The sequence below is a fragment of the Ambystoma mexicanum genome, chromosome 2q (genome assembly GCF_040938575.1).
Source record: "Ambystoma mexicanum isolate Mex_15411 chromosome 2q, UKY_AmexF1_1, whole genome shotgun sequence".
Classification (NCBI taxonomy): domain Eukaryota; kingdom Metazoa; phylum Chordata; class Amphibia; order Caudata; family Ambystomatidae; genus Ambystoma; species Ambystoma mexicanum.
In genome coordinates this window covers 656,285,096-656,312,546 of record NC_090924.1, presented here as the reverse complement: position 1 = coordinate 656,312,546, position 27,451 = coordinate 656,285,096, and the positions used below count along the sequence as shown (strand labels likewise).

Sequence of the window (27,451 nt, the reverse complement as noted above, 5' to 3'; positions counted from 1 at the left end):
CATACTTCACCGTCGAGCGCGCTCATCGGGCTCTGTCACCCAGACCCAAGCCAGGGGACATTCCCAGACCCATCATAGCCAGGATTCTCAATTACAGAGACAGAGATCTTATCCTCCGCCTGGCCCGAGAGAAGGGAGACCTGCGATTTGAGTCTCACACAGTGAGAATCTTCCCGGACTTCTCTGTAGCGGTCCAGCAAGAGAGGCGTCACTTTATTGGAGTCAAGAAACTACTCAGAGAACGGAATGTCCCCTACGCTATCCTGTTTCCAGCCCGTCTCAAAATCACACACAATGGGAAATTGTACTTTTTCACTGTACCAGAGGAGGCGGTGAAATTCATCGAGGCGCACCTACCACTTCCCAGCCCGGCGGGTGCTCAGGCTGAGGATGTCTGAGTCGATGCCACACACTAACTGGCCTGCTCTATCTTGTCCGTGGTACTCGTCAATTGGAACGTGGTCATTGTAACAACTCACAACAGTCCTATGGTCTCAGGCCCCCTGTGTGCCTAGCCGGGCGAAGTGCTCGGCTGGCTACGATGGCCTGTCTTCTGATCCGGATACTGCAGAACCTGTCACAGACGGCGTTGCTGTCATGCATATTTGTCCTTAAAGCCGCCCACACGGCCACAGCACACCTCGCTGCATTTGCAATGTTCTTGTTTTTTTGGTTCCCGCTGCTTTGGTGCCCCTGTTGGGCATGGGTAGGGTGTCATCCCTGTTGGATGTCGCCCCCCGACCTCCATGCTCTGGGGAGTGTCGGGTTAGCTGGAGATACCTGCGGGGAGGGGTGGGGGTTTCACACTGCAAGTTGGGGGTGGGCAGTGAGGGTGGGACGCGGGTGGGATGGGGATTGGGGACATGTTTTCGAAAATGGCAGTGGCGGACTGACAGCAGGTTGCGCACCGGATCGCAATGCTCTAATTGTACATCATTCTGTTTCTGCATTTCAGCATCTGTGGTGGGATGTTCACTAAGCTCAATGAGATATATCTGTCCGCTTCGGTCATGGGCACTCTGTCACTGGGAGATCCGGTGACCATTGCACTGGGGGCCGGTGCTGGGGGGGGTGGGATCTGGCGTCCGCTGACGTTGGATCACTATCACTGGTTTCTCCGCAATGGGATGCTATTGATTGGGATACTAGTATGGCTGTGACGATAATGACATGGAATGTCCGGGGCCTCAGCAATTACACCAAGGGTCGCAGGATCATGGCTTACGCTAATAGGCACCACTGCAAGGTGTTACTCCTGCAGGAAACACACTCCACTGGCCCGTTGGCCAGAAGCATTGCGCCCACATGGGGTCCCCTCAGGTACTTCACGACCTACTCAACAAGGGCCCGTGGAGTGCTGACACTAATTCATAAGTCCCTTAAATTCTCTCTCCACAGAAGCTATATTGACCCGGGGGGGAGGTACGTCATCCTCCATTGCGCCATCGCTGACAGAGATTACCTACTCGTTAACACTTATGGCCCCAATGTAGACTCCCCTGAGTTTATTGATCAGGTGGTGTCCATACTCCTGAGATACGTGGGTGTACAGATCATCTGGGGTGGGGACATGAATTTTATCTTAGACCCTGCCGTGGACAGGACTGGCTCTGCCCCCAGACCCTTAGCGAGCGCAGCGCGCAGGCTCTTGACACACTGCAAGTCACTGGATATCCTGGACAGTTGGAGAGCTCTCCATCCGTTAGCACGAGAATACACGTATTATTCATCGGTACATGACAGCTCTTCTAGAATTGATCTGATCCTACTGTCGGCCCAACTCATTGGTGGGGTTTCAGATATTCGTATACTTGCGCGAACTCTGTCTGATCATTCACCGGTCGTACTGATCATTAACATGGGCTTCCAAGCCCCCACCATGAATACTTGGCGCTTTAAATCGGCCGCCCTGCAAGACATCGTTTTCAAGGCAGACATTCTGTCGGATATTCGGTCCTACTTTGAATTCAACTCGCCACAGGACACCACCCGGGGGGTCCGTTGGGACGCCTTCAAGGTTTTCATTCGGGGGGCAGCCATCTCTAGGGAATCCGGGGTTCTCAAGTCCATTAGGGCCTCCCTGTCGCGATCTGAAGCCAAATTGCGAGATCTTGAGCGGGCCCACCCCACCTCTGTTGACCCTGTCATCCTCTCCCAGATAAGTGAGGAACTGAAGCTGTTCAACGAGCAGGCCGGCAGGGAGGTGCAGTATTTTAGCCGACCTCAGGCGGCGCAGAAATACGGTGAGGGGGACAGACCCGGTAAAACTCTGGCCGCCCTGGCCAGAGGGGAGTGGGGGCCAGCCCAAATCACCTGCGTCAAAGGTAGCGATGGGTCGACCCAGTGGTTGGACCAACATATTTTAGAGACCTTCACAGACTTTTACTCCGAACTGTACTCGCAGCCACCCGAACATAGCGAATCGCTGATGCGCGAGCTCCTTGCCCAGATCCCCACCACTGTCGTCTCCCATGCTACAAGGGAACAGCTAGATTCCCCTTTCACCCTGGACGAAATAGTGGAGGCCATTTCCAGCCTTCCGAAGGGTAAAGCACCGGGCCCCGACGGGTTTACGGCCGAATTCTTTCAGGAGCACGTGGCCATATTGGGCCCCGAATTGCTTGAGGTCTGGAATGAATCCCTGCGCCTGGGCTCTCTTCCCCCATCCCTACGTGAAGCCGTTATCACGGTTCTCCTTAAGCCTGGCAAGCCGCCCGATGAATGTGGTTCGTATCGCCCCCTCTCACTCATGAACCTAGATACGAAGATCTTCGCCAAGGTGATTGCCAATCGCTTTCTCCCGGTCATGCCTTATATGGTTCATGAGGACCAGTCCGGTTTTGTCCCTGGCAGATCCACATCACACAATATTAGACGGCTGTTCAACGTAATGGCCCGCATAGACCAGAGCGTGAGTGCGGTTGCGGTGACATTGGATGCCCAGAAGGCTTTTGACATGGTTTCCTGGAGATACATGTGGCTGGTTCTGGAAACCATGGGCGTCGGTCCTGGAATGATCTCCTACATCAGATTATTATACACCTCCCCGGTTGCCAGGGTCCGCGTCAACTCTCAAACTTCTACACTGTTTCCACTCTTCCGGGGTACCCGCCAGGGATGCCCATTCTCCCCAATTCTGTTCGCCCTTGCCATCGAGCCTATGGCGGACTTTATCAGGGAACGACACGTGCGCGGGGGAATACCTCTCCGGGGCACCTCCGAGGTGGTCTCCCTATACGCGGACGATGTCCTTCTGTTCGTCAGGGACCCAGATCTCTACCTCGACCCTCTCCTCCGGGACATCACCCGCATCGGGACTTTTTCAGGCTTCGCTATAAATTACACAAAGTCCGAACTTTTCCCCCTCACACACTCCACACTCCACCCGGCCACTGAATACCCGCTCAGGTGGTCTCCCAATGGGATCAAATATCTGGGGGTTCATGTGTCCCTGGCCAGGGAGACCCTTCTGGCTGACAACTATGTGACATTGGCTGCACTGGCTGAAACCAAACTAGAGCGCTGGCGCTCTCTTCCCTTATTAGCCGGGCGGCTGTCGCTGGTCAAGATGATACTGCTCCCTAAGTTCCTGTACACGTTTACAAATGTTCCCATCTGGCCTGGAAATAGTTTCTTCACTGATCTGCACAAGCTGTGTGCCCAATTCTTGTGGCATTCCGGCGCGGTGCGGAAAAAGTGGGGTGCTATGTCCCTTCCCTATGATAGGGGCGGGTTCACGGCCCCTGACTTGATGAGCTATTGGACTGCGGCGCAGGCACAATTTGCCACATACTGGTATCCTGGTCCTCCTCCCCGCCCGCATGTCAGGCTTGAAATCATTGCCGCCTCCGGTGCTAACATTATGTCCTTACTTCTACACCCGAAATATGAACCTGACTCTCCCGTAGACCCCGTCCAGACCACCGTGTTTGCCTGGAGGCAGATATTCGCTGCTGCCCCCGAGACTCACCCTTACTACAAATGGCTCCCCGCATGGCGGGTCCCCAGTTTGGAGCCCACGAATGACTCAGCCCTGGCACGGCACTGGCGGGACTTGGGCTATCTGGCCCTTACAGACTTTTACCCGGATGGGGTATTCATAACGCCACAGACGTGGAAACCAGCCCACTCGGGCTCGCCACTCGAGCTACTTCAGTATTACCGTCTCCGCGCGGCGTTCCGGGCGGCCTGGCCCACTTTCCCCAGCGAACCCCCAGACCACCCTGCCATCTCCTACATTGCCAAATCCGGGGGGGCGCGGGGAGTGGTCTCATCATTGTACAAACTCCTGCTCACTGCTTCAGCAACACCACCCCCCAGGGCGAGGGAGGACTGGGCCTCTGAACTGGGGATTGTTATTTCAGAGCAGCTGTGGGGTAAAATGTGCTCCCACACCAGTAGGGTCTCCCTTAATTTTCGACATCGCACCATGCAGTACAAGCTGCTGAATAGGCTATACCATACGCCACGCAGACTCTCCAAATTCGCCCACTCCGACAAGCGACTCTGCCCCCGTTGTGGGGCGGAAGATGCCGGTCATCTCCACATGTTCTGGGATTGCCCCAACCTGGCCCCATTCTGGGATGAGATTCTTAAGACCATGTCCGCACTTTGTGATGCGGTGCTTGAGCCTGACCCGATGGGGGTGTTGTTTGGTCAGTGGGATGCTGAGGGCGCCAGAGGAGAGGCCAGGCTATTAAATGTATGCTGTGCAATTGCTAAAAAATGTATTCTTCAAAACTGGAACCGCTCGGCACCCCCCACTTTCCAGAAATGGCTTAACTTGGTGACCTGGTCCCGAGACTGCGAGGAGGACTACATTATTACCCTCCCAGGCCGGTCCCGGCCCAAAAACATTTGGACTGCCTTCAACAGCTATCTCAACGCTCTTGATGCTACCTCTTTGGCTGATAGCACGCCCTAGACCCCATTTCTGTACATTGTGCTCCCCAATATGGCACTAAACTGATCTTTATCTGCAAATGTATGCTACTGTGTGCGAACATCCCAGTGTAATGTACTTTGTCATGTTTAAAGACCATACTCTCGATCTGATGTGTGTGTATGTCAACTGCCACTGCCAGCAAAAATAAAAGTTTAAAAAAAAAAAAAAGATGAGGCATCTGTGGGAGGACAGCCATTAGAAGAACAAATTACTAACCCTTGGTAGTGTTCTTTCTACTGGATGTTCCTCTCACGGATTCGTCATTGCCCTTCCAGCTTACCCGGCTAATTGCGGGTGAATTTTTATTAAATTGATTCTTCCTCTCATTCAACGGCTATAAGGGTTATGCATCCTAAGTCGGCTGAGGCAACTGGTGTGGTGCGTGCTAGTTATACCAATGGTCATGTCTTGAGAGCGGGGATGAAAGCAGCCGAGGGGCTTCGACTCGACGATGCACGGCGCCATTTGCTGTCCAAGGTTTTCCGAAGCTGCAAGCAGGATATCTGTATATGAAAGATGAGGAATACGTGGGAGAACCGTCTAGTTGAAAAAACATTACATATGTTTTTGGCTTGCCGCAGGAATCCTGCTGTAATTATTTGCATAGAGCAAAAAATATTTCACTGCTGCAAGTCACCATGGGAAATTGTACTTTTATTTTGGACTGGAAACACCTTCTAATGGATTGTGTCCTCCCACGTATTCCTCATCTTTTGATAGACTCCCAAAAAACGCTCTTGATCCAGGAGTGGATCACACCATGCTTCATCTTCTTCCGAGAACGACTAACCTTGCAAAAAAGCATTTTTATTTACACAAAAACCCCTCAATACAATCTCTAGATAAAACATGTAATCTTTAAACCTCGTTTTCTCACTAAAATCATAGTATTCAACTACATTTGTTTGAGTCTTTTCTATAATCAAATCAATATTCATCAAAGCTCTAATTATGGGCTTCAAAGCATATATCAATACACAAAGCCCTTTCCAACCCAACATGGGGTTTAACACACATTTCTTTCATCTGACAGCGCCACTAAGCCCTGTCCAACCTGGTTTCTTCTGCTAAGGATAAGCAAAGGCAAAAATACTGCTCAATTCAAAGTCACACTATGGTTACCAAACTAAACCAGACATTTTAATCATTAAAACAGTTCAATATATATAATTTAAGTATATAAAATGCAAAGCAAAAATCGCCTCAATCAAAAAGACCAGAATAGGAGCACATTATTCAGTTCAAGCTGACCCATAGCACTTAAAGGTGCAGTTCAAAGCAAACACCCCCTGCTCTCGGGATCTCGGAACCATAGGACCTCGGCATCACCTTGCCTCAGCAAACCAGCCAGCCTGCCTCTCTGTGGGGGCTGCCATGTTATTTATATGGTGGAAATCTGCTTACCATCAAAAGAGTTGTCATCTGATGGGCAGAACCACAGCCCAAACTATTATTAACCTGTACAGCATGGAAGGCCCTTCCTCAAATGTGTGATGTAAGTAAACATTTTCGTAGGTAAATAATTTGATGGGTACCTTCCTGTTAGCAAGTCTCCCTTATATCAGTTCGTAGTGAGTTGCTTCTAGAGCTTTTTTGCCGTTTTATCTTTTCTTCACAAGTCACTCTCCCACGTCTTGTTGTAATCTCAATGTAGGAACTATGACACAAATCCTTGACTTATTTTTGTTTTGGTACTAGGGCACAGGCAGCCTGGGTCTTTCCATTTTATTGCATTAGGCCTTCTTTCTGCATCACTCTAAAAAGGCCATGGACTGTCGAGCACGTGGCAGTTAACTAGCCGCACAAATATTAACCATTGTATCAAGAATTAGGTCTCAACTTTCAGCCTTTTTAGTTGTATCGCTGCCATTTTGAATTAAGCTTTTGTCTCTAGTGCATCACAAAGAGCCTTTGACCTGCTGAACATGTGGAAGGGTGGCCAGGCAGCACAAATATTAGCTTTTATTCTAAGAGTTGGGCATCTGATGCATTTTCTCATTGGATCCTTCCTAGGGAGGTGAGCACACAATGAAATCACAGGTTTTGGCCTTGCATACACAGACATGCATGTGATGGCTACACAGGGATGCTTTAATGTGGGATGGCTGCAGGTGCAGGGTGTGACACGGGATGACAAGTTATCTGGTCTCACGGAGGAGAATGGCCTTGCATTTAGTTTATTGCTGGGGATGGCAGATTTTGCTCTTCTTGCTGACTGTACATAATTAGGTCACCTTCTGGGGGTTGCGCATCAAAATGTAGCATGTTTTCGTACTAACCAATGGGATTGGGGAAATGTACCAACCTATTAGCATAGGGCAATTTCTACTGACTTAGGTTTTATCTAGGTAGAAGCCGATAGAATGCTTGGAATGTGGTGTGAGACAGGCATGGAATCAAGAGAGAGACAGACTAAAGGATGTTAATTTCAAAACCTTTTATTTACTAAGGTACGTGGGTTGGTGTAATGCCTAACCGGCCCTAACTCTAAAGGGATAGTTCCCTCAACTGATGTTTTGAAAGATCGTCGATATAGTCCAAAACAATTCTCTGTATCTAGGCCTATGCTTGCCCTCCCTCTTTACAAAAATGTGATAGGAAGTCTTTCCACCAGGTGTAGTTCGGTCAAGGTCACAAAAATGAGTTCAATCAAAAAGGGGCTGTTCGTAAAACCTTCTTCCCAGAACCCTTGCAATGTTCTCAAATACTTTGTGTCTTTGGTTCCTTGGGGTTCCCTTCCCCAAGCTTCAACTTGTCCAGGTTCCAAACACCACAACAGAAATATAACTGTTCCTTTTGAGCCTTCTCAGGGTTCCCTTCCCTAAGCTTCATTCCTTTCAACACCACAAAATAACAAGACTCCATCTTTGCTTTTGCCTCTCGGGGTTCCCTTAACCAAACTTAGGGGCCTCTTTGTTTGCCTTTTCTTTATCTGTATAGTTCTTTCACACACACACACGCACGCGCACAATTCACTTGTGGGATACAATCGGACTTTCAAAACCACCTGGTTCTTTGCTCCTCCTAGGCGCGACCACTCCGATCTGTAACCACACTCTTTATTCCTTGCTCCTCTGTCTAGACCTTTCACCTTCGGGTGCTCCCTGCACTCCTTTTTGTACTTCTTGCCTTCTTCCTTTTTTTTTTCTTATTAAAAAAAAAAACACTTTCGTTCACAACTTGCTAACAAAACGCACATGCATGCAACGGACTGGTTACCAGACAATATAAACAGCGTCTTGGAGCACAGTCCAGGTCGTCACCGCTTGAACTGAGTGCACAGTCCCATGAGGATCTTGGGGGCCCAGTTCGTTTGGGGGGGGGGGCTGGACTAGGGTGAGGCGTCTTATGCTAATCTGCAGCTGTGAACACACCAGGGTGAGCCATACCCTTCCGCTCACAGCCCCAGTGAATTTCGTGGCTTTGTCCATTACTCCTAAGGTTGCTCCAGTCTGACTCTGCAAGGGGACTGGGGGGAGCATTGTTTGGATTGCTGTATTCCAGTCATCAATCTGCACGCTGCTTTCATGCACTCCTTTCTGTAATGCAGTGTGCCATATCTGCCAGCGACCAATTGCGCAAGTCTGCCCACTATGCTTCTATGTTCGGGCCTGTGATAAATTTCCAGGCCATCGCGATTCTGCGTTTTGCCAAGATACACATCAGGTGTTTCATCTTGGCCAAGTGTACTGACTACTTGCTACCCCTCAGGAACAGTTCAGCAGGAAGAATTAAGGTGGCCAAGTATGCAGTTGGAGGCCGCGAGTGGCTGCTCTGGCCTTGATCCATTCCCAAAATTGCACCATTACAGATCATGATCAGAGCGTATGTATCGTGTTTGCCTCCCATTTTGGATAGTCTGTACAGGGTTAGGTATGCCCTCTGTGTTGCGTACCGCCGTGTTCCTTGAAGTCTAGCATTTGTGGAAACCTTTTTGATATGCAGCAGTGCCCTTTCCCATTCCGTGTCGGTTAGTGCCCTCCCCAGCTCATCTTCCCAACTGGCGCGGGCGGGCAGTGCTCCAGTGTTATAATTGTGCAGGGTCCGTTCATACAGTCTCGACACTGTGTCCACCTTCTGCCACATCGGACCATGTATCCAGCACTTCATTTGTATCCTCTCCCATGCTTAGCCCTGGCCATCATTTAATGTTCTTTTCATGCCTTTTGTATAGCATGAATTGGCCCCTGTGTATGTCATAGTCTCCCATTAGCCTCTGAAACTCAATCCACTGTCCATCTTCCTGCATATCCCCTACATGTGCAATTCCCTTGGTTTCCCAGTGCCTGCGAAATGTGTGTAGCGTACCCTTTGGCTATCAATGAGTTCTGCCAAGGGAGTATGTATAGAGAAAGGGTCCGGGATTTTTAGAATCTTCCACGCTCTCGGCCACAGGGCAAAGCCCACTGTGACAAGGAAGGCGGGTTTCTGAGTCAAGGTTTTACCCGCCCACAGTAGTTCTTTCAGATAACGGTGGCTAAGGGCGGGCTACAAAAGCAGAGTGTCCAGGGAAAGCTTGTCCCCTAGCCAGTGAACGAACTATAGTTGACCTGCAAAGTAGTATAGTTCAAAGTGCAGTAGTTTCATTTCTGCTGAAACTTCCCCCGCTCCCCCACACCCGGGGCTGTAGTCTCTCTGCAGTGTACACAGGACCACCTTGTTCCTGCCCCGCCCCACAAGAATTGTCTAATGATTGTGTTCAGCTGGTGAAACAAAATCTCAGGTATGTCATGGGGGATATTGGTGAAATGATAGGCGTGAAGCACTATCATTTTCAGTAATGCTGCCCTCCCCTAGGCAATGTCCCCCAGAATGTCATGGAGGTTTGGATTCGCTTAAGCGCCAGCCGGGTGTTGTTCCGCAGCGATGCCTCAGGGTCATGGTGTATATTAATTCCCAGGTAGCGGAATGTGGTGCACGCCCATTGTAGGCCCAGTACTGGTAGCTGTTGTGCCCTCTTCTTTCCTTCTTACTTGTGCACCTTCCCTTCTCTGTGTTATTTTCCACTGTGCACTCTGTCACTTGCTTCTTCCTTGTGCATACTTGCACCTTCCTTTGCCTTTTATTGTGCCTCTTGCGCACTTTACATTTTCTTTCCACTTTACGTGCACCTTTGCACCTGTCCGTTTCTTTCTTGTGCTGCCTGCACACTTGACACACTATCCTTTCTTTGCTGTGCACACTTTGCACTCTGTAAAAGTCTTTCTTTCATTTTACTTTACTTCTGTGTCGCTAGTGCAACTTCCTACTTTTCTGTTTATTCTGCTTACTTCTTAACGCTTTTCTGTCTTTTATACACTTTATTTCAACTGCCGTTCCCTCTTGCTTTAAACATTGTCTTTCTCCTGCTCCACTAGTCAAACGCACGCTCCTGAGTTTCTCACTTTAGCTCACCGAGCAGCGTCGCGTTGACACGCGGTTCCTCTGGCTAAATGGAGTTGAGATCAGGGTCTCGTCACCTGCCCCTCATCCTTGAGACCGGCATGCATCCCAAGGGAACAAGCATCACGCTGAACGTCACCAGCAGGAGACCTGCTGCCTTACCCTGGCATGCTGGAGGCACGGCTCCCTAGCCATGCTGCAGCCCCTCAAACACTGGGCCATTGTCTCGGAACGCTGTTCTCCTCCTTGTTCCAGCTCCTGCTGCTCTCTGCTCCCTGGCTTCTCCAGTTTGGATAGCATCCCCAGCTCTCTCCCCTCCTTGTGAAAAACCACACCTTTTTATAGTTGAAAAACAGTCACGTGTGAGTGGTCATTCTTAAATGCCTGACCCTGCCTGACTATTAGTGGGACAACTTGAGTTCTTTCTATAGTAGGTTACCCTTACTTTCCCCATGTTTCTAAGGGTGATCTTTACTGATCTTAGTTGCTGCCTCCTCGTCTCACTATTTGTTGGAAATGGGGAGGGGGGGGTATGGGGTGAGATTGAAAATACTCAATTAAGGCTGAGGGAGCGTGGGTTGGGGTATTATTTGGAATACCATGTCTCACCTAGGGATGTAACGGTATTACGGTATACCGTTAAAGATACCGTGAACCACTTAATTGAACAATAATAACCGTCACATTGTTTATACCGGTATACCGTTCATACCGTTAAGTGTGCTTTTCAATCTGATTTGGAAAGGCTGCAGTAAGCAAGTGCAGTGCAGTCTTGGTCTTGCAGTGTTGGATGTGCCGTCTGCCAAGTAGTTTCAGTTGGAGCAATTTTTAAATGCCATTCCATAAACCACACGTGCCTGACACAAAATCAATAGGTTAGCAATAGGAAGAATAAATACAGTGCCAAGAAGGAAAAGGGTTTATTTTGGGTTGGCGGCTTTGAGGTTTATATATTTATAATGGATAAAGTTTTCTAAACATATGACAATGGGGGATTTCCCTGGTTCCATTATTGAATTTACATATAATAAGTCACACTGCGAAATTTACTCATCTCTGTGGGTATTCCCTGCTGCCATACCAAGGTGTAACATGTCCGTGATTACTGAACACCAATTGGCCCGCAAGTAAACTAAAGGCTGTAACGTAAAGAGAGAGTGCGTGTTCGTGTGTATGCGCACAAGCGTATACTACCATCAGACTCCATTGATCTGTGGCATGCAGGTTATCAAAATGGCAACATGTTCACCAGTAGCCAGTGGGGGGCTAAAAGCCTAAATGACCACTTAAGAAAAGCCATTCAGTTTGCTTTGCCAGTCGCAGCAGGGCTCCCCCCACCCCTCCTCCTCTCCACACATGTGTTTGAGTTTGGTGGAAGCAAGGGGTGGCATTTCAGTGGAAAGTATATTGAAAAGCCCAATTCTGGCCCTGGGTGCCTGGTTTTGTTTGTGATGATAAATCTGACAATGTATGACCTTTTAGAAAATATTGGTTAAGATTAGTTAACTCCACCTGCTATACCGCGATAACCATGATATACCGTCATTTGGCAAGAAGGTTATTGTACCGTCATAAAACTAATACCGTGACACCCCTAGTCTCACCCTTGGGTATGCTCCTCTCAATCCCTTGTGACCCTCCGCTCAGGTGATCCTCACTCGCTTGCCCACCCCCAGGGTTAGGATCCAAAATTGATGGCCTTTCCTGGCCACCTTAATGGAGAATCCTGAGGAGTACATGGGAGAATACAGTTGGGTTTCTCATAGACTCAACATTATTTGTAACTACTATGTGCTAATATATTCTAATTTTGTGGTTTTTGTCTTTAAATACTACTGACTAATATGGACGTAGTGCGTTCTCAGCTTTTCGGCCTTACTCGACTAACCTCTCCTGGCTGTTAATTCTCTGTAATAAACAAGTGTTTCTCGTCATTGCTTCCTGGAAATTACTAAGGGCCTTCCGTTTCATCTGGTGACCCTGATTTGATCTCCAGTGCCCCACGAAGACGCTCTGGTCCTGCTGTATGCCCCAGGCTGTGGTGTTCACCTTCGAGAGAGCAGTTTGTATGTGCACCAACGGAGAGGTGGGCAGGCGCTGTTTCCCTAAATGCTTGCCTGGATTCCAGATTGAGGGTGCTGGGCTGCGCAGTGCCGTCTGTTAAAAGGACACAGTGTCGGGAGGTCTGGGAGATTGCCCAGTAAGTAAAGAGAAAGGGTTGGATAATATAGTGTTCTCTCTCCCTTTTATTTGGAAGTTTTGTTATTGTATATGTGTTGAAGTTTTGGGGAAGCTCGTCCTATTATAAAAAGGGCTGGATATCCCTAGGTTCCGAGGTGCAAGGGAACTCTGGGTGGTTTTAGTACCCTCATCTCAAGGGCAGGGGATAGAGGAAGAATCTACATCATTGTGTAGTGTCTTTTATTATTTAGATTTGTTTATTTACTGAATAAAGGTGGTTGTTTTGTATTTTGTATCGGTAGCAATTGTGTAGAACAAGGTGTTTTGGAGTCATGTAAGTTGTAGTAATTGTGCAAACAAGGTTGTTTTTGTCTGGTATGGATAACCGGGTGAGTAAACGACTATGTCCGATTGTGAGTATTGAAGATGGGAGTATTTAATGTTTTGGTGGAAGGTGTGGCCATTAGGTTGTGTTTTGCTCGAGTTTTGTGATAAAATGGACACACCATTGGAGCACATGTGCAGTATAAAGACAAGATTTTGAAGTGCCACAAAGGGTGAGCGCAGGGAACGATGGGGATAATGTTTACACCATGGCCTGAAGAAGGCGCACATGATGAAAGGTTTATCGGAACATGTCCATACCTATTTGTTATCAACAGATCGGGGGAAAAATGGAGAAATCTGAAAGTATTCTGAATGTATGGAAAATGTTTGTAGAAGAAAAAAGACCTTTAACACGATTAAAGAGGCAAGCGCCCTGCCATTGCCAGAGACATGTATCCCGCCACCCCATATGGGTCCTACCCCCTGCGACCAGCTGTAGGATACATCAACCCCACATTTCTTCCCAAGTAGAGGTGACGGCAGGGGGGAGGGCAAGGTGAGGTAAATCAGGGAGGGGGCATGGGGGGGGCTATATGGGGCGGGGAGTCACCAAAGATTCACGAATTGCAGAAATGAAATTGAAGACCAGGGCTTGCTAGCAGTTACTGGACACAATACAAAAGGCAGAGCGGGAGCCATCACTAGCAGGTGGGGGGGGGGGCAAACCAGCACCAGGGACAAGGGGAGGGTCTGTGCATGCTTATATGTGCTGATGAATGGAGGACAGGACAAATTCTCCTTAGGATCGATAGTAGGAGATTGACGAAACGTCCCAAGACGACATGGGTAGTGTGTGCGGTTCAGGCGACGGATTGCAGTATGTTGATGAGAACAGGGTTTTAGGGAACAGGACGAGGACAAAGGAACTGGGCCGGAATCGGAGGAGTAGGAGGAAGTAAGGTCCTAAAGGAGAAGGCTCTAACTGCTGCCACGTCAGATGGCCCTGGCTAAGACGAGGAAACCTGTGCGGGTCACCCGACCCAGCCAGCAGGGAACACAGTTACCATTGCTCTAGAAGGGGCTGGGAGGATCGCAGTATGTGCTCTCGCCTCACATGGACTGGCACAACTTAATGAACGCCTTACCCTACCTTTACAGAGGGAGCGGGCAGGTGGATTTACGTCCTTGAGAAACATACCGCAGGCATCACCTTAGCTGTGGGAGAGATGAAAAGTATGTTTGCCTCCCTGTTGGGGGGAGAAGCGGATGAGATCTGGAAAAAGGCAGGGTATCAGGAGTAACGTTAAATGACACCACTCACGATCGTGCCCTGTTTAACAACTGCCGAGCGCACGTGTGGAGAGTGTTGTGGAACATGTACCCCGATAGACCCAACATGCATTTCATCATGGCCTGTGCAAAGAAGGGAGATGAGGAACCGCAGCTTATATACAACAAATAGAAGAAATGTGGCGGACAGAGACCGGGTGAGGTATGGGACAAGAATATGATTCTTTTAGCACATGCTGTGTAGGGGACTCCACGCAGACGTACGAGCAGATTTGAACAAAGTTGTTGGGTTATAAGCAAAGGAATGACCAGAGATACAGGCACACAGTGTTAGGCACAATTATATGCAGTACCCTTTTGGGAACATCACACACAATTAAGACTACAAGTGACAGTACAATTTCACCTTTGGTACAAACCTGTACTACACAGTTAAAGTGGTAGCAGTAGCAGAGCAGCCAGACTTATCTCAAGAGTAAGTGAGCAGTATCAGATAGTTACACAAAGGACAGCAATTACTATGATTCAGGCAAACACTGACTCAAGGCTTTAAAGTAAAAGAATATACATTTATTTCACTCTTCAGTTGTATAACATTTCACTATTATAAGTAAGTTAAAAATCACACTCTTACTACACCACACCACTTCCCTTAAAATGAAGTGAGGGCAAAATGGCACTCCAGCAATTTAAAAGGGAGGGAAAGACAAAGTTAATAGAAATTAGGTCAAACCAACAGGTAGGTACTCGGGGCAATTGAATAAGAGGAACTACAGAGATAGAATCAGGTTGAAAAGGCTTGGGGCCAAAGTCAATGGGTCAAAAGGCTGTTGCTCACGATCACACAGTTCAGGGTAGTTTGCGGTAAAGTTCGTGGCACGGTTTCCGGACAAGGTTGGTTGATACAAAAGTTAGTTCAAAGAGAAGGACAAGCCCTCGGATTGGAGAAAGATTTCAAACACTTTCACTGCGGTTGAACGAAACGAGTAACCAGATTTGCACAGTACCTTAAAACGGAGAGGAAGCTGTAGCTGAGGCGGATGTTCCTGGTAGTTCCTGCAGGCTCACGGTTGCTGAAGCGACTGTCAGATTGACAAGAAGTAGGAAGACTGGAGGGTCCTGCACTACCCAGCGAAGAAACCAGCAGCAGAGCAAAACAACGAATAAAAGGTGCGCTCCTTAAAATCCAAGCAGGGTCCAACCTTCCTGGCTATCCGGCCCACTGTAGCTCTGTACAGCGAATTTGACCAGAGGAGGGGGTCCTGGCTTGCAGTTTGAGTGAACTGGTTGGTCCCACCAGCTCAAGGGAAAGAGTTTCCTGGAGGATCTTCTGTCGTCCGATTCTGAAGATTCGGACCTGCAGCAGGGCTTCACCGGGCAGGTCAGTCGTTGTAGGGGTCCTCTTCTGTCAGCTCCTCGTAGGTTCTTTCGTTCCAGTGGCGACTCTGCCTTTCCAGTCCCAGAGACCTACTTTTTATGCAGTTTTCCCCCATTCATACAGCCTGGCTGTCAATCACACAGCAAGGTGGCTGTCCTGGCAAGGACAGTCCCCTCAGCCAATCAAACAGGAGTGCAACTTGGGTTACCAAGGGAACCCATGGCAGGGGTCCGAAGATCCCTCCCTCCCTCCCTCACATGCTGCCTACTTAGACTTTCAGGCGCGTTAAGGAGGGCTTCTGTGCAGAAGCCCGCGAAAAGACAGCGAACAAAGGATTCATCCCCGGTTTGAAGTGCAGAGAAAAACACGAGAAAGATTTAAACAAAAAGAAATGGCGAATAAACCCAGCCCAAGCCAAAATAAAATGTATTTGGTCAAGCAGGTTTATGTTTGAGGCCGATATAATAGCCTGAAACAATACCATGGTTATATAAGATAACCGCAGTAGAAAAGTTAGGGTAGTTACCACTGCCAAGAGCCAAGTCTTAATGTAAAGGCAGCGAAACAATGCTCCAAGAGACAGACAAAAAGGGATAAGAATTAACCCTTTCCAATACTCCATGTAAGATGGGGTGTACTGGGTCTGTGGTTTATAGTGACTAAAGTAAAGTTAATGGCTACTTTACTTTTTCTGGGGGACAGTAGTCAGTCCCGGAAAATGGAGTCAGTGGGAAGTCTCAAAGACAACCCTTTGTCACTGCACTGAAGGTGCTGTGTGACGCACATGAAAAATATGAGGCCATGGAGTAGGTGAGGCTCCAGTGCTTAAGATCACACAAAAAGTGGAAACGCACACAGCAAAACACATGTAAGAGTGGGGAAAAAGGCTCGCACTCTTACGAGGTGAGAAAAAGAAATCCTAGAAATCCAGCAAAGCTGCTGAGGGACTCATTAGGTAAGGGAAATCGGCCATTTATGAGAATTCTCCCTAACACACACAATGCATTATTGTCGACAGGAACAGGAAAAGGATCGGACAGAGCAAGCCTAGAGGACATAGGCAAAATTGGTGCAGAAAAAGTCGAAGGGGCGGTGATAACCAGCGTGACGGGAGTACATGAGCAAGGCCCCCACTGGGGATGTGCCTGGAGATTTTAGGAGGCACATGGCATGTTTTCAGAGAGTGAGAGGAAGTTTGCAGAGGCAGTGGATTTCGAGGTATAAGGCCTCGAATGGGGCAGCAGTGTTGGTCTTGCAGGAAAATGGGTCATTTTGCACGAGTGTGGGAACAGACCAGCAATGCCCTTTAACTATAATTTCCCAGCATATCTCCCTGCTTTTCAGCTCCAGCAACAGACCCAGAACAACACAACACTTCGCCCGCAGACCCCGAACTGTTGCTTATGCCCCAGGCCCAGTACAGCAACGGGTGCAACCACCGGCACCAAATTTCACCCAGTCACCAGCCCAGCTGTGGGAGAAGAACGTAACTCGCTACACAGTGGCAAGCGTGTTGGTGAGGGGGAGGAGGGAGGGCTAACCCATTCCTGCTCCCAGGGTCAAACACATTTTCTCAATAGGACAACCCACAGAGAGCTCTGGTGTGCCCGGTACTATCAGTAATTACCAACCCGGATGTGGAACCCTGTGTGACGGTGAAGATAAGGGGGGGTCAAACATTATCCTTTTTGGTCGACACAGGAGAAAAAAAAAATCCTGCATTTAAGGAGGGGTTGTTCGCTATGTTGGACAAAATAATGGGAACGCATGGATTTTCAGGGGCTGTGGCATCTGTTCCTTTTACTGAAGAATTACCTGTTACCATGAGTACACACAAGCTGTCGGCACCTTTTGTTATATTTACGAGACTCCCCGGCCAATCTCCTGGATAGAGACCTGATTTGCAAGTTAAATATGACCATCTCATTTAAGAGGAAGGTATAGTGTGTTCCAAGCCAGGCATGAACCCCACAAGGGCCACCACAGTAATAGTGGTAGGGTCAGCTCTCCCGGATTTCTCCTGTGGGCGTAACATACTGGCTATGTCTGCTGATTTCAGGCCTTGATGCTTGGCCATCGTGCTGTATTGCTGCAAATCAGCTGGGGCAGAGGCCTAGACGGTGGTGCCTCCCTGAAACTTGAGGAGAATCATCTGTGGTTCCGGAAGCACCTCAAAATGTTTCTTTGCTTCTGATTTTTCTCCTCCTCGCCTTTGCTGACTTCCTGGCTGACACTGACTTTGCACTGGTTGCCTGGCCTCCCTCCGATCGAGGGCCCAGGTCCCCTCCCCCCGCCAGTCGCACTCTAGTACTGCCCTCCTGGCAAACCCCGCACTTGGGGAATGTTTCTGTATCCCAACAGTCCCACTACCAGCAGTTGACACCTGTTGTCTGCACTTACCCTTGCACCTGCCACCTGCTGGCCATACTTTACCCATTGTTCTTATTCTTATCCTACGTGCTGCACTGTCCTCTTCCCCCCCTTCCCTGCACTTCTCCCGCTCCCCTTCCCATGCACTTGCGCGATCTGGCCTAGTAGGATCGGTGTCTGCCTTCCCTATGTTCCCCTCCCTTGCCTCGTCGCGCCTTGAAACACCTGTGTATAGGCGTGTTATAAATGCCATATCATAACTTTGATCGAATCACAGAGCCAAAGGCTGCTGAGAAGTCAACAAATATTAAGTATAATGCTGGGTTGTCCTTCCCAGCAGCCTCCTGAATCACAGAATCCACTAGTCTAACATTGTGTGTGGTGGTGCTTGACCCGGGCCTTAATCCTGTTTGGGTGATGAACATTTGATTTTTCCACCCTCTTCTGCATTTCGACCAAGACCAATGATGCAAAAAGCTTTCCGGTAACATCCAGTAGGGAGAGTTGTCGATAGTTTTCCGCCGATTCTCTATCGCCCTTTTTATAAACTGGCAGTAGGATTGCACGTTGCAGGTTTCGGGTATACACCCCCCCCACCTTTCTACCGATCTTGTTAAATAAAATCTTCAGAATTTTGCACCATTCCCTGGGGTTTCCCTTGAGAACAGCGTTTGACCATTTGGCCCTGCTGCACATGTTCCCTTGAGTCCTACGATTACTGTGGTCTAATGCAGTATGTTCAAAGGCCCCTGATGCTGGGCTTCAGCATTTAGATGTTATATACACAATCTATTTAGCTCCCGGGACAGGATTTACTAGGTCTAGTTGACCGTCTCGCCTGGCTTTAGTCAGCTGTTGCCAAATGTCTCTTGTCTTTTCACTGCACATAACTGTGATCATTTGCTGCCACTGTGCATTCTTTGTTTCTCTCCTCCTTGACAAAACATTTTTATAGGCGTTTTTGGGCTTTTTTTGTATTCGAACCGCCATATTACTTAAGGGGCCTCCAGCCTTATGTACTTTTGTAATATTGCTACATGGGCTACGTTTTGCCTCCTTCACGTCCTTGTCGCGCACATTCTTATGCCTATATGAATGTACGCAAAAAAAGGGGGGTCTGGGAATCTCTCTAGCAGCACGAACACAGCCCAATGACCTGTTCTTGGGTGAATAACCCCTGGGAGAGACTCTACCAAGTCTTTAGCTCACTGTCCTTTTCACAGAGAAGAAATCTCCCCGCATATCAGCCTTTGTCCTGCCCAGGGGCAGTCCAGTGCCGAAATGATAGGCAATTCTCCTCTGAACAAGAGTACCATCAGTAACCCCATACACGTGTTTCATCCTTGTTGGGCATCATCAGTGAGGTGAAACTGTTGCCTCTCTAAGAACAGTGAGCAAGGGGTCAACGTCTGGATTGCCCTGTTAACTTAGGGCGAAACCCAAAGTTAATGTATGCAAAAAAAGGGGGGTCTGAAACAGGTCATTGGGCTGTGTTCGTGCTGGTAGAGAGATTCCCAGACCCCCCTTTGTTTGCCTATATGAATGTACCGCCAGTTGTCTTAGGAGCATGGACCCGGTTTCTAGTGGCAGCAAACTCAGGCGATCGCCCATGTCAGACACACTCTACATAGAAAACTGGGTTAGTTCATGCTTCTAAAGGAGCATTGTGACCTCACAGCCTTACTAATGTTCCTTTGCGTCCAATCTGGTTCCCAGCCTTCATTTACCCCACCCCACCATTTTGCTATAGGCTGGTAGTACCCATATTTAGGGTTAGGACCAACATAGAGGGATCACTATAGTTTGTCCTTTGCACCTGTAGTGACTCTACCCGCACTGCACACTCATTGCTGGCTAACAGGTAGTCTAGGGTAGTTTTATTGCTCATGGGCCAGGTACATTTACCAGGGCAATTGCCATCTGTTCTGCCATTCAACATGATCAGAACCCATTCCATAAAAAAGGCTACCTAGCTTTCTCCCTTTGCATTTCCCCTCTTTTGTCACACTAACTGGGTACACAAACGTATATGCTCCGCACTTGTCAAGATCTCTACAACATGCATTTAAGTCACCCCCTACTATTGCAACTTCGTTTCCCTTTTTTAGGAACCACTCGGCACACACCGACTCTGCCTTCAGGTTTACTATTACCGGGGGCACATATAAATTTACCAGGAGTGTGAGCCCCCCTTCCAATGCTTGCCTCAATGGCCAACACATGGTCTGATTCGGCAAGCAGCCTAACGCTCCAAGTCCAACTGACCACCGAACGGATGCCCCTGAGGAAGGACCCTTGCCCGCCAGCTGCTGAAATACGATATAACCCTCTAAGTGTGTCGGCTTGATTAACCAGGTTTCCTGCAAAAATAAAATATTGTGTTGACACAATGGGGCAATGACCCATTGTTTTGCCAAGAAGTGGCTATGCCCCTGTGTATTCCAGGATACCAGTTTCATGGTTCATGTGCTTTCTGTCCGTGTTTTCCTCGAATCTTTTGAACCACTCCCAGCCTTGGGCATCATCTGTCAGTGTTGGCATCAGCGGGGCCCCACCCACTCTCCCAGGGGTACTCTCGCAGTGCTGCCTTTTACGACCTGAGAAAACAACTGTATGGGTTCTTCTGATGGGGGTGTGTGAAGGGCAATCCACCAGATAGCCCGCCTTCAGGATGGCTTCCCGATGTGATCTGACTAAGGCCAACACTTCAGTAGTAACACAGTGGACCCGTACATAGCTGCCTCCTTCGTAAACCACTGGTTGCACAAAACTAAAGTCCCCTGAAGACCGCACCCGCAGTTTCAATACTTTGTTACAAAATGACAATGGGTCCGATCTGTTAGTTCTTTTCTCGATAAAGGTCGATGGTCCACGCCCGAGGGTAAAGATCTTTTCCTCTAGGCTCTGGGGTGCATTTTCCACCACTGGAGCCCCCTATCTGGGGTTGGCAGCAGGCCGCACAGGCATTTCCCCTGTGGGTTTGATGTCTCAATTTCGGGCTTCATCTATGTGTATTCACATACCTTGTGATCCACTGTTGTAATCGTTTTTCTTTACTCCCCACAGGCTCACCAGTCTGTCTTCCATCATTAACTAACCAGCTAGTCGGGATGCCAGCTGTTTTCAAAAGTCTCTTCTGTCTCCTTACCATTTTTCTTTTAACTTTCCTTTTGCTTTTGTAACCTTCTTCGTGAGCGATGGCTGTAGAATTCAGTTGCTCTGATACAGAGTCTGCATTTTGGCTTGCCATAATGCAGGCTTTTCCCCTCTTTGCAAGCCTTTGTTCTTTTCTTGTTATGTGTATAGAGGTTTCAGCCAGCACTGCCTCCGTTAAGATCGAAGCTTCTGATGGGGCCAGCTTGTTTTTTTTTTATTATTTTGGGCGTAGGACGGGCTTGATGATATCCGCTCAGATTTCTGATGCTCACAATGGAGACTGGCTTGTGCCAGCTCTTTCAACCTTCCATCGAGAGAGATTAGGGTATTTCCCTGGTTTTGCATGCCCTCGAATTCCTCCACACAACTTCAGTAATAATTTTACAGCGAAGTGCACAACTCTACCGATGTTTTATTTGCACATGTTTGGACAAGGTCAACGCAGCCGCTTGCTATGGTAGCATCTGCTGCTTGCTGTGCCGCTTGGTATAGGGCAGGCGATATGGACAGGCACTGGCTCTCTTCTTGCAGGGGCCAGAGGCGGTGGGGGTGGTGGATGTTTGGGGGTGTGTGAATGCTCGGTGATAGGGACGTCGATATTTCCCCCTCCCTTCATCACCCCCATCAGCAATTTTGGGCGCGCAAACCCCTGTTGTAGCCTGCAGCAAATAACACCTTGCTGTTAGGGAGTTGTCAATCACCTAGGTCAAGATTTGAACCGTTTTGAGTGGCGCCAGTAGCCACATTTGTGGGGGCATATCATGCGTCAATCCTGCTTTGTCTGGTTGATAATAGTTGGTGATTTTTATTAGCTTAGACCACTGGTATATTACTTTCGATTTGCACCCTCTCCCTACCACTTGGTGGGCTCAATTCATTATCGGAGCCATTTCTCAATCGTGAGGCCGCTTGCGTAATTGTTTTTCCATAGGGCTTACCCTGCCTGGCGTTTGGATTGGAGTTTGTCTCGGCTTTGGCAGGCATCTCCGGTACTACTCGGGCTCCAAGAGTCGTGGGTTCCTCGGGAGGGTACTCCCTTCAACACCTCAACACTCTGCCGACTCACTCCGCATGAATAATAGTTCACCTTCTCAAGTTTGCCCCAGGTTCAATACAGGCAAGTGTTGGGTGATTAGGCCAAGAACTCCTGAACGTCTCGGGTCACGAGCGCTCCCGCAATATGAGGTCTAGGCCATATAATAGCTTCTATGGCTTGTTCAAGTTCTCATACTTGCATCGAACCTGTGGAGAGGCTTACCACTGAGGATACCGTGGGTACGGCGGCAAAGTCAGCCGGTCGTGCGTCTCACCAACCTCAGCCACGGCTGCTGTGAATCTCCCATGCCTCGCTTCCACACACCGATCTCTCTGCGGTTTCTTTTTTGCACGGACTACCGCTTGCAGCAGTGACAACAAGTGGGACACGAAAGGCAAGATTAGAGGGAAGAGCCTGCACCGTTGCACCAGGAACAGAAACCAACGGTTAATTACTGTAAAGCACAATGTTAATAGCATGGTTAAAGTAGTGTTGTGGAACCTAAATTCCCATCTGAAGCTAGAACTGGAATGGACTGAGTTACACAAAAAACTATCTTTTGCATGTTCTACTGTCCACGGTCAGTGTCTCTGGATACCTTCTGTGGACCAAGTATAGAAAAGAGCGTGCCAACACTCCTGTAGTGGCCTGGAGTTTGCCTCAATATTTGCGATACCCTTTGAGTCTTAGTAAGTCATTAATGAAATGGATACTTGCTCAATGATTTAAGTAAATGTTTTTATTACTGTATTTCATAACTCGTTTTATCTAATGACCAGTTTTTACCTTTCTCTGTTTTATCTATAATTGTGCTTTGGCTGATTATTTTCCATCTCAATAACATTTTGTGGCTGAGTGAATAGCATTCAGCAGTAATTTGCCCTATGTTTGGAGAGGGCATGGCAGTTTTCAGCTTTAGAAGGCATTAGGCAATGGCTACTTTTTGGAGCGAACACTGGGCTCCGAAGAAATAGTGCTATGGCTGAAATTGTTTTAACCTGATCAGAGTGGCTTTTCGAAGTTTGTGCTCTTAGTAATCGTAAATATTTAAGCTCTTTTCCTTAAGAGCTCTAACTACATGCATGTTTGTTTTGGTCAGATTTCTCTAAATATGTTTTCTTTTCAAAGATAGATTTCCCAGAAAGAGGTTGAATTCAGAAAATGACAGCGCCCTGTTCAAGCGCTTCAAACATGCTGATGAGGTTTCGTGCGTGCCAGAGAAAAACATGGAGGTTTCGGAAAAGGTAGGATTTGTGTTTTTGGAATGCAGCATTCAGACCTACACCGACCTGTAAAAGGTGTTTGGCCTGCTCCCGTTTGTGGAGTACTTGCCAAGGGGATAAGGGCCCAACCATCATTATAGCCACACTGACACGGGCTGAAATGCCATTCTACTGTGCATGAAGGTTAAAAAGTCCAGCATAAGGTTTTCCCATCTAGAGTGCCACCTGAAATGCAGTCTGCGCCCCTTGTGAATTTATTTTTTTTGGGTCAATGTGCGTCTTCCTGATCTGGAAAGGATGGACTTAAGCAAGCTTTATCACAGGGGTATGCATCCTGTGCATCAGTTGGCATGTTTGTATGGGCAGCTGACCTCTAAAAGGGGGGTGGGCAAAATCAGGGAGGAGAGAGAGGTCTGGCTAGTGCAGAAGGATAAATTGCTGTGCTGCAGAAGCGGGCAGTTATATTGGCTGTTAACATCTGCTATTGCCCGATAGAACAGAGTGGACGATATTTATACACTTTGAAATGTGTTGTAGTTTTTCTAAAATAGAAATGTTCCAGATTACAAATGTGAGAATTATTAGTATTGTTCAAACCAAATATGCATGCGTTAATGTTTGGGGGTGGGGGTACTACACTAATTTGGTCTATTTTACAGTGTTCTGTTGTGGCCATCTGTAGTCAATAGCAAATGTTCTTGACATGTTTTTATTAGTGTCTGGATTCCATTCACTGAAATTAAATTAATGTAGTGTATCTGTACTTTCTTTTATTTTCTTTAGCCTCCCACAATGCTCCATCTGATTGTAAACTGGGATAGATCAATCGGATCAGGTCCACTGTGTAAATTAAATTTTAGTTAACGATTGCAGTGTTTAGATCTTAATGCACAATTATTACCACTGAACTTTATTTTTCTATTATGAACCGCATCTAACACCCTACTGTCAACTACCTTGAGCCATGGGCACCTGCACCATGATGTAGTTTAATAAGCAGCTAGAAGCTCCTTCCCTCTTGTCCCTTCTGGTACGATGACTTTACACCCCATGTGGCACTAAAGATCTGCATGCTGCCCCCGTTTTAACAAGAGTCTGCAATTGCAGCCCAGGTCGTGGATCGTAATGCCGGATTATGCATATAGCTTCCAGAAATGCTAAGTCTGAACCCTGAAGGGCACCAAACACCCACACATCTAGAGTTATTACATAAAGATCCTAGTAGTCCTAAAACAGCCTGGTCCAGGTCATTGCTTTCAGAGCCTCCACTGTTGAAAGCTCACCTAATTTACGAGTGCTCCTAGTTCAGTTTTCCTGCTCATCGAACCTGGCCTTTCTTGGTTTCGGAAGTGCTTCATGGTTTAAAGTGTGTTGTGGATGTTGACTCCTTACTTCTCGCATTGTCAAAGAGCACCACCCTTTCTTCAATTTAATAATACTGTTTATCTGGCACTGGTCATGTGTCATGAAACCTATGTTCCGAATGGATTGTGTCCTCCCACGTATTCCTCATTTTAGATATATTCTATATTCGTCAGCTTGCTGCTTCTTCGGAAATTTTTTCGCCAGGGGGCGCTGTGTGCTCGAGGCCGCGTAGCTTGGTCCCTCAAAGGCCGCCGTCGACATCATCTGTCGTATAAATAGCTCGAGCTGCGCCCGTTGGTTCAGTTCTGTTTTTTTTATGTTAATGGTTGCATCAGTTGTATTCTGTGTCGGCAGATGTGAGGCTCTTAAGGAAGTACAAGTGCAACAAGCGTAAGAACTGTACGAAGGGGTAGGTTGGGAGGGTCGATGAGGAATATGTGGAGGAACATCCAGTCGAAAGAACGTTACATTTGGTAAGTAACTTGTTTTTCAAATGTATTGTGTCCTCCCACGTATTCCTCATCTTAGATAGACTCCCATAGCAGTTGGAATTTAGAGGAGGAGGGAGTACCATAGTTCTTCAATTATGCACAGAATGAAGGACGGCTTTTGCAAAAAGACCTCCTTGGTAAGAAGTGGTGTCTAAACAATGTTTTGCAAAAGTGTGCATTGATGACCAAGTGGCCGCAGCAATTTGTGTCCAGTATACCCGACAAACAACTGAGCTGTTTGTCTAAATCTTTCCAGTCTAGATATGTAGAAACTGAGAGCCCTTTTAGGGTCTAGTCTGTGAAATCTTTCCTTCTCTTTACTAGCGTGCGGAGGAGGATAAAAAGATAGTAAAGTGATTTTCTGTGACAGATGGAAATCCGAAACTACTTTAGGTAGGAAAAAAGGCTTGACCTTTAAAACATTATCTTTATGGAAAACCGTGTGAGGAGGCTTGCAAGAGAGCGCCTGCAACTCACTCACCCTGCGGGCTGAAGTTGGAGCCACTAGTAGAACCGTTTTTAAAGTTAGGAGCCCGAAAGGACGCAAATGTAAAGGCTCAAAAGGGGCACACATAAGAACATTTAAAACTAAATTTAAATCCCAAATGGGAACTTGGAAAGTTGTAGGAGGGAACACATTTGTTAACTCTTTAAGAAATTGGATAACTAAAGGCATTTTGAAATATGAAACTTCTTCTGAAGAGCGCTTTTAGATGGATAGCGCTGACAAATATCTTTTTAATAGTTCCAACTTGTAGCCCTGAGTTGGCTAAATGTAATAGAAAGGAAATCACCATGGGAGTGGTACATTGAAAAGGATCCACATTCTTATCCCTGCACCAGTTACTGAATTTCTTCCAACGACACCGGTATAAGGATTTTGTTGCTGGCCTTCTGGCTGAAAGCAAAATCTCCATAACGTCATCCGGGAGGTCCCAATCCTTATATCTCAACCTCTCAGAAGCCAGGCGTGAAGGTTGAGTGTCTTGACCTCTGGATGGAGAACCCGACCTTCCTCTTGGGAGAGAAGATCCTCTCTTTGTGGAAGACGTATTGGAAGGCAGATGACATGTCCAGAAGGTCCGGGTACCGCGTTCTCCTGGCCCAATCCGGGGCAATGAGGATCCTGGTTTTCCTGAACTTTCTCAACCTCCTGATTACTTGAGGATTCACAGGGACTGGAGGAAACGCGTAAAGGAGTGGAAATATCCAGTCCACTATGAACGTGTCGCCTAGAGCTCCTCTTGGGGGAAATTCCCTTGAGCAATACAGTTCGCACTTCCGGTTGGCCCCGGTCGCGAATAGATCCACTTGAGGGGTTCCCCAAAGGGTGTAGATCTGTTGAAGGACTTCCTGAGCTAGCTCCCACTCGTGGGAGACTGCCCTGCCTGCTCAGAGCGTCTGCTGCCGTGTTCAGCTCTCCGGCTAGGCGAACTGCTGACAGAGTTTCCTTCTTGCATTGCTCAGAACCAGAGCTGCATTGCCTCTCTGCACAGTGTGAGTGAACCTACGCCTCCTCGTTTGTTGAGGTAGTAAATGGCCACTGTGTTGTCCGTCATTATCAGGACATTCTTTCCCTGTACGAAGGGCAGAAAGGCCTTCAGCGCCAGTCTGATTGCCCTCATCTCCAAAAGGTTGATGTGTAGTTTGGACTCCGATGGAGACCAACGACCGCTGATTGTCATATCGTTGGTGTGGGCTCCCCACCCTGTGAGTGAGGCGTCCTTCACTACAGTTATCTCCGGCCATGGTTGCCAAAAAGGTTCCCCTCTGACGGGGACGCCATTTCAACAAAATGCCAGGGGTAGCGGAAGTGACATCACACAACCCTTGACCCCCCTCCCCGATGACATCACAGGAAGTGATGTCGTTTGACCCCACCCCGAAGTGATATCGCGGGAAGCGATGGAACACGACCTTTCACCCGTTGACAAAACAGGAAGTGGCATCACATAGCATTGTACACTACGAAAAATATGGTTACGATATCACTACAATGTGATGTACATTTCATACAAGAATGGATCGCCATATGCATCATTAAGATCAGTGTAAATAGGCCCATATTACTAAATTACTGTGAATGCAAGCGGACGTCCATGACCAAATGATAATGATGTGTCACTTATGCTTAAGCGCTTTATATAGAAAAAATATACACCCAATATCACCCAACCTGTGTTGGTACTCATTTATCGACCTCAGAAGGATGAAAGGCTGATTTGAGGCGTTTAAGAACAGACTAAACCAGTGACTCACCCCCTGAAGTGTAATTATTGTATAGAATTCCAGAAAGACACATTATTT

The 27,451-nt window shown here is 47.8% G+C and overlaps 1 protein-coding gene across 2 annotated transcripts in view; it reads left to right on the top strand.

Annotated features, from left to right (window-relative positions):
• ATF7IP2 (activating transcription factor 7 interacting protein 2) overlaps positions 1–27,451 on the top strand; it is a 763,479-nt gene that overhangs the window by 74,928 nt on the left and 661,100 nt on the right. For both annotated transcript variants that reach the window (XM_069647842.1, XM_069647843.1), the window contains exon 3: positions 23,194–23,309. In XM_069647842.1, coding sequence (XP_069503943.1) covers positions 23,194–23,309 — 116 coding nt within the window. The remainder of the gene's footprint in view (positions 1–23,193; positions 23,310–27,451) is intronic.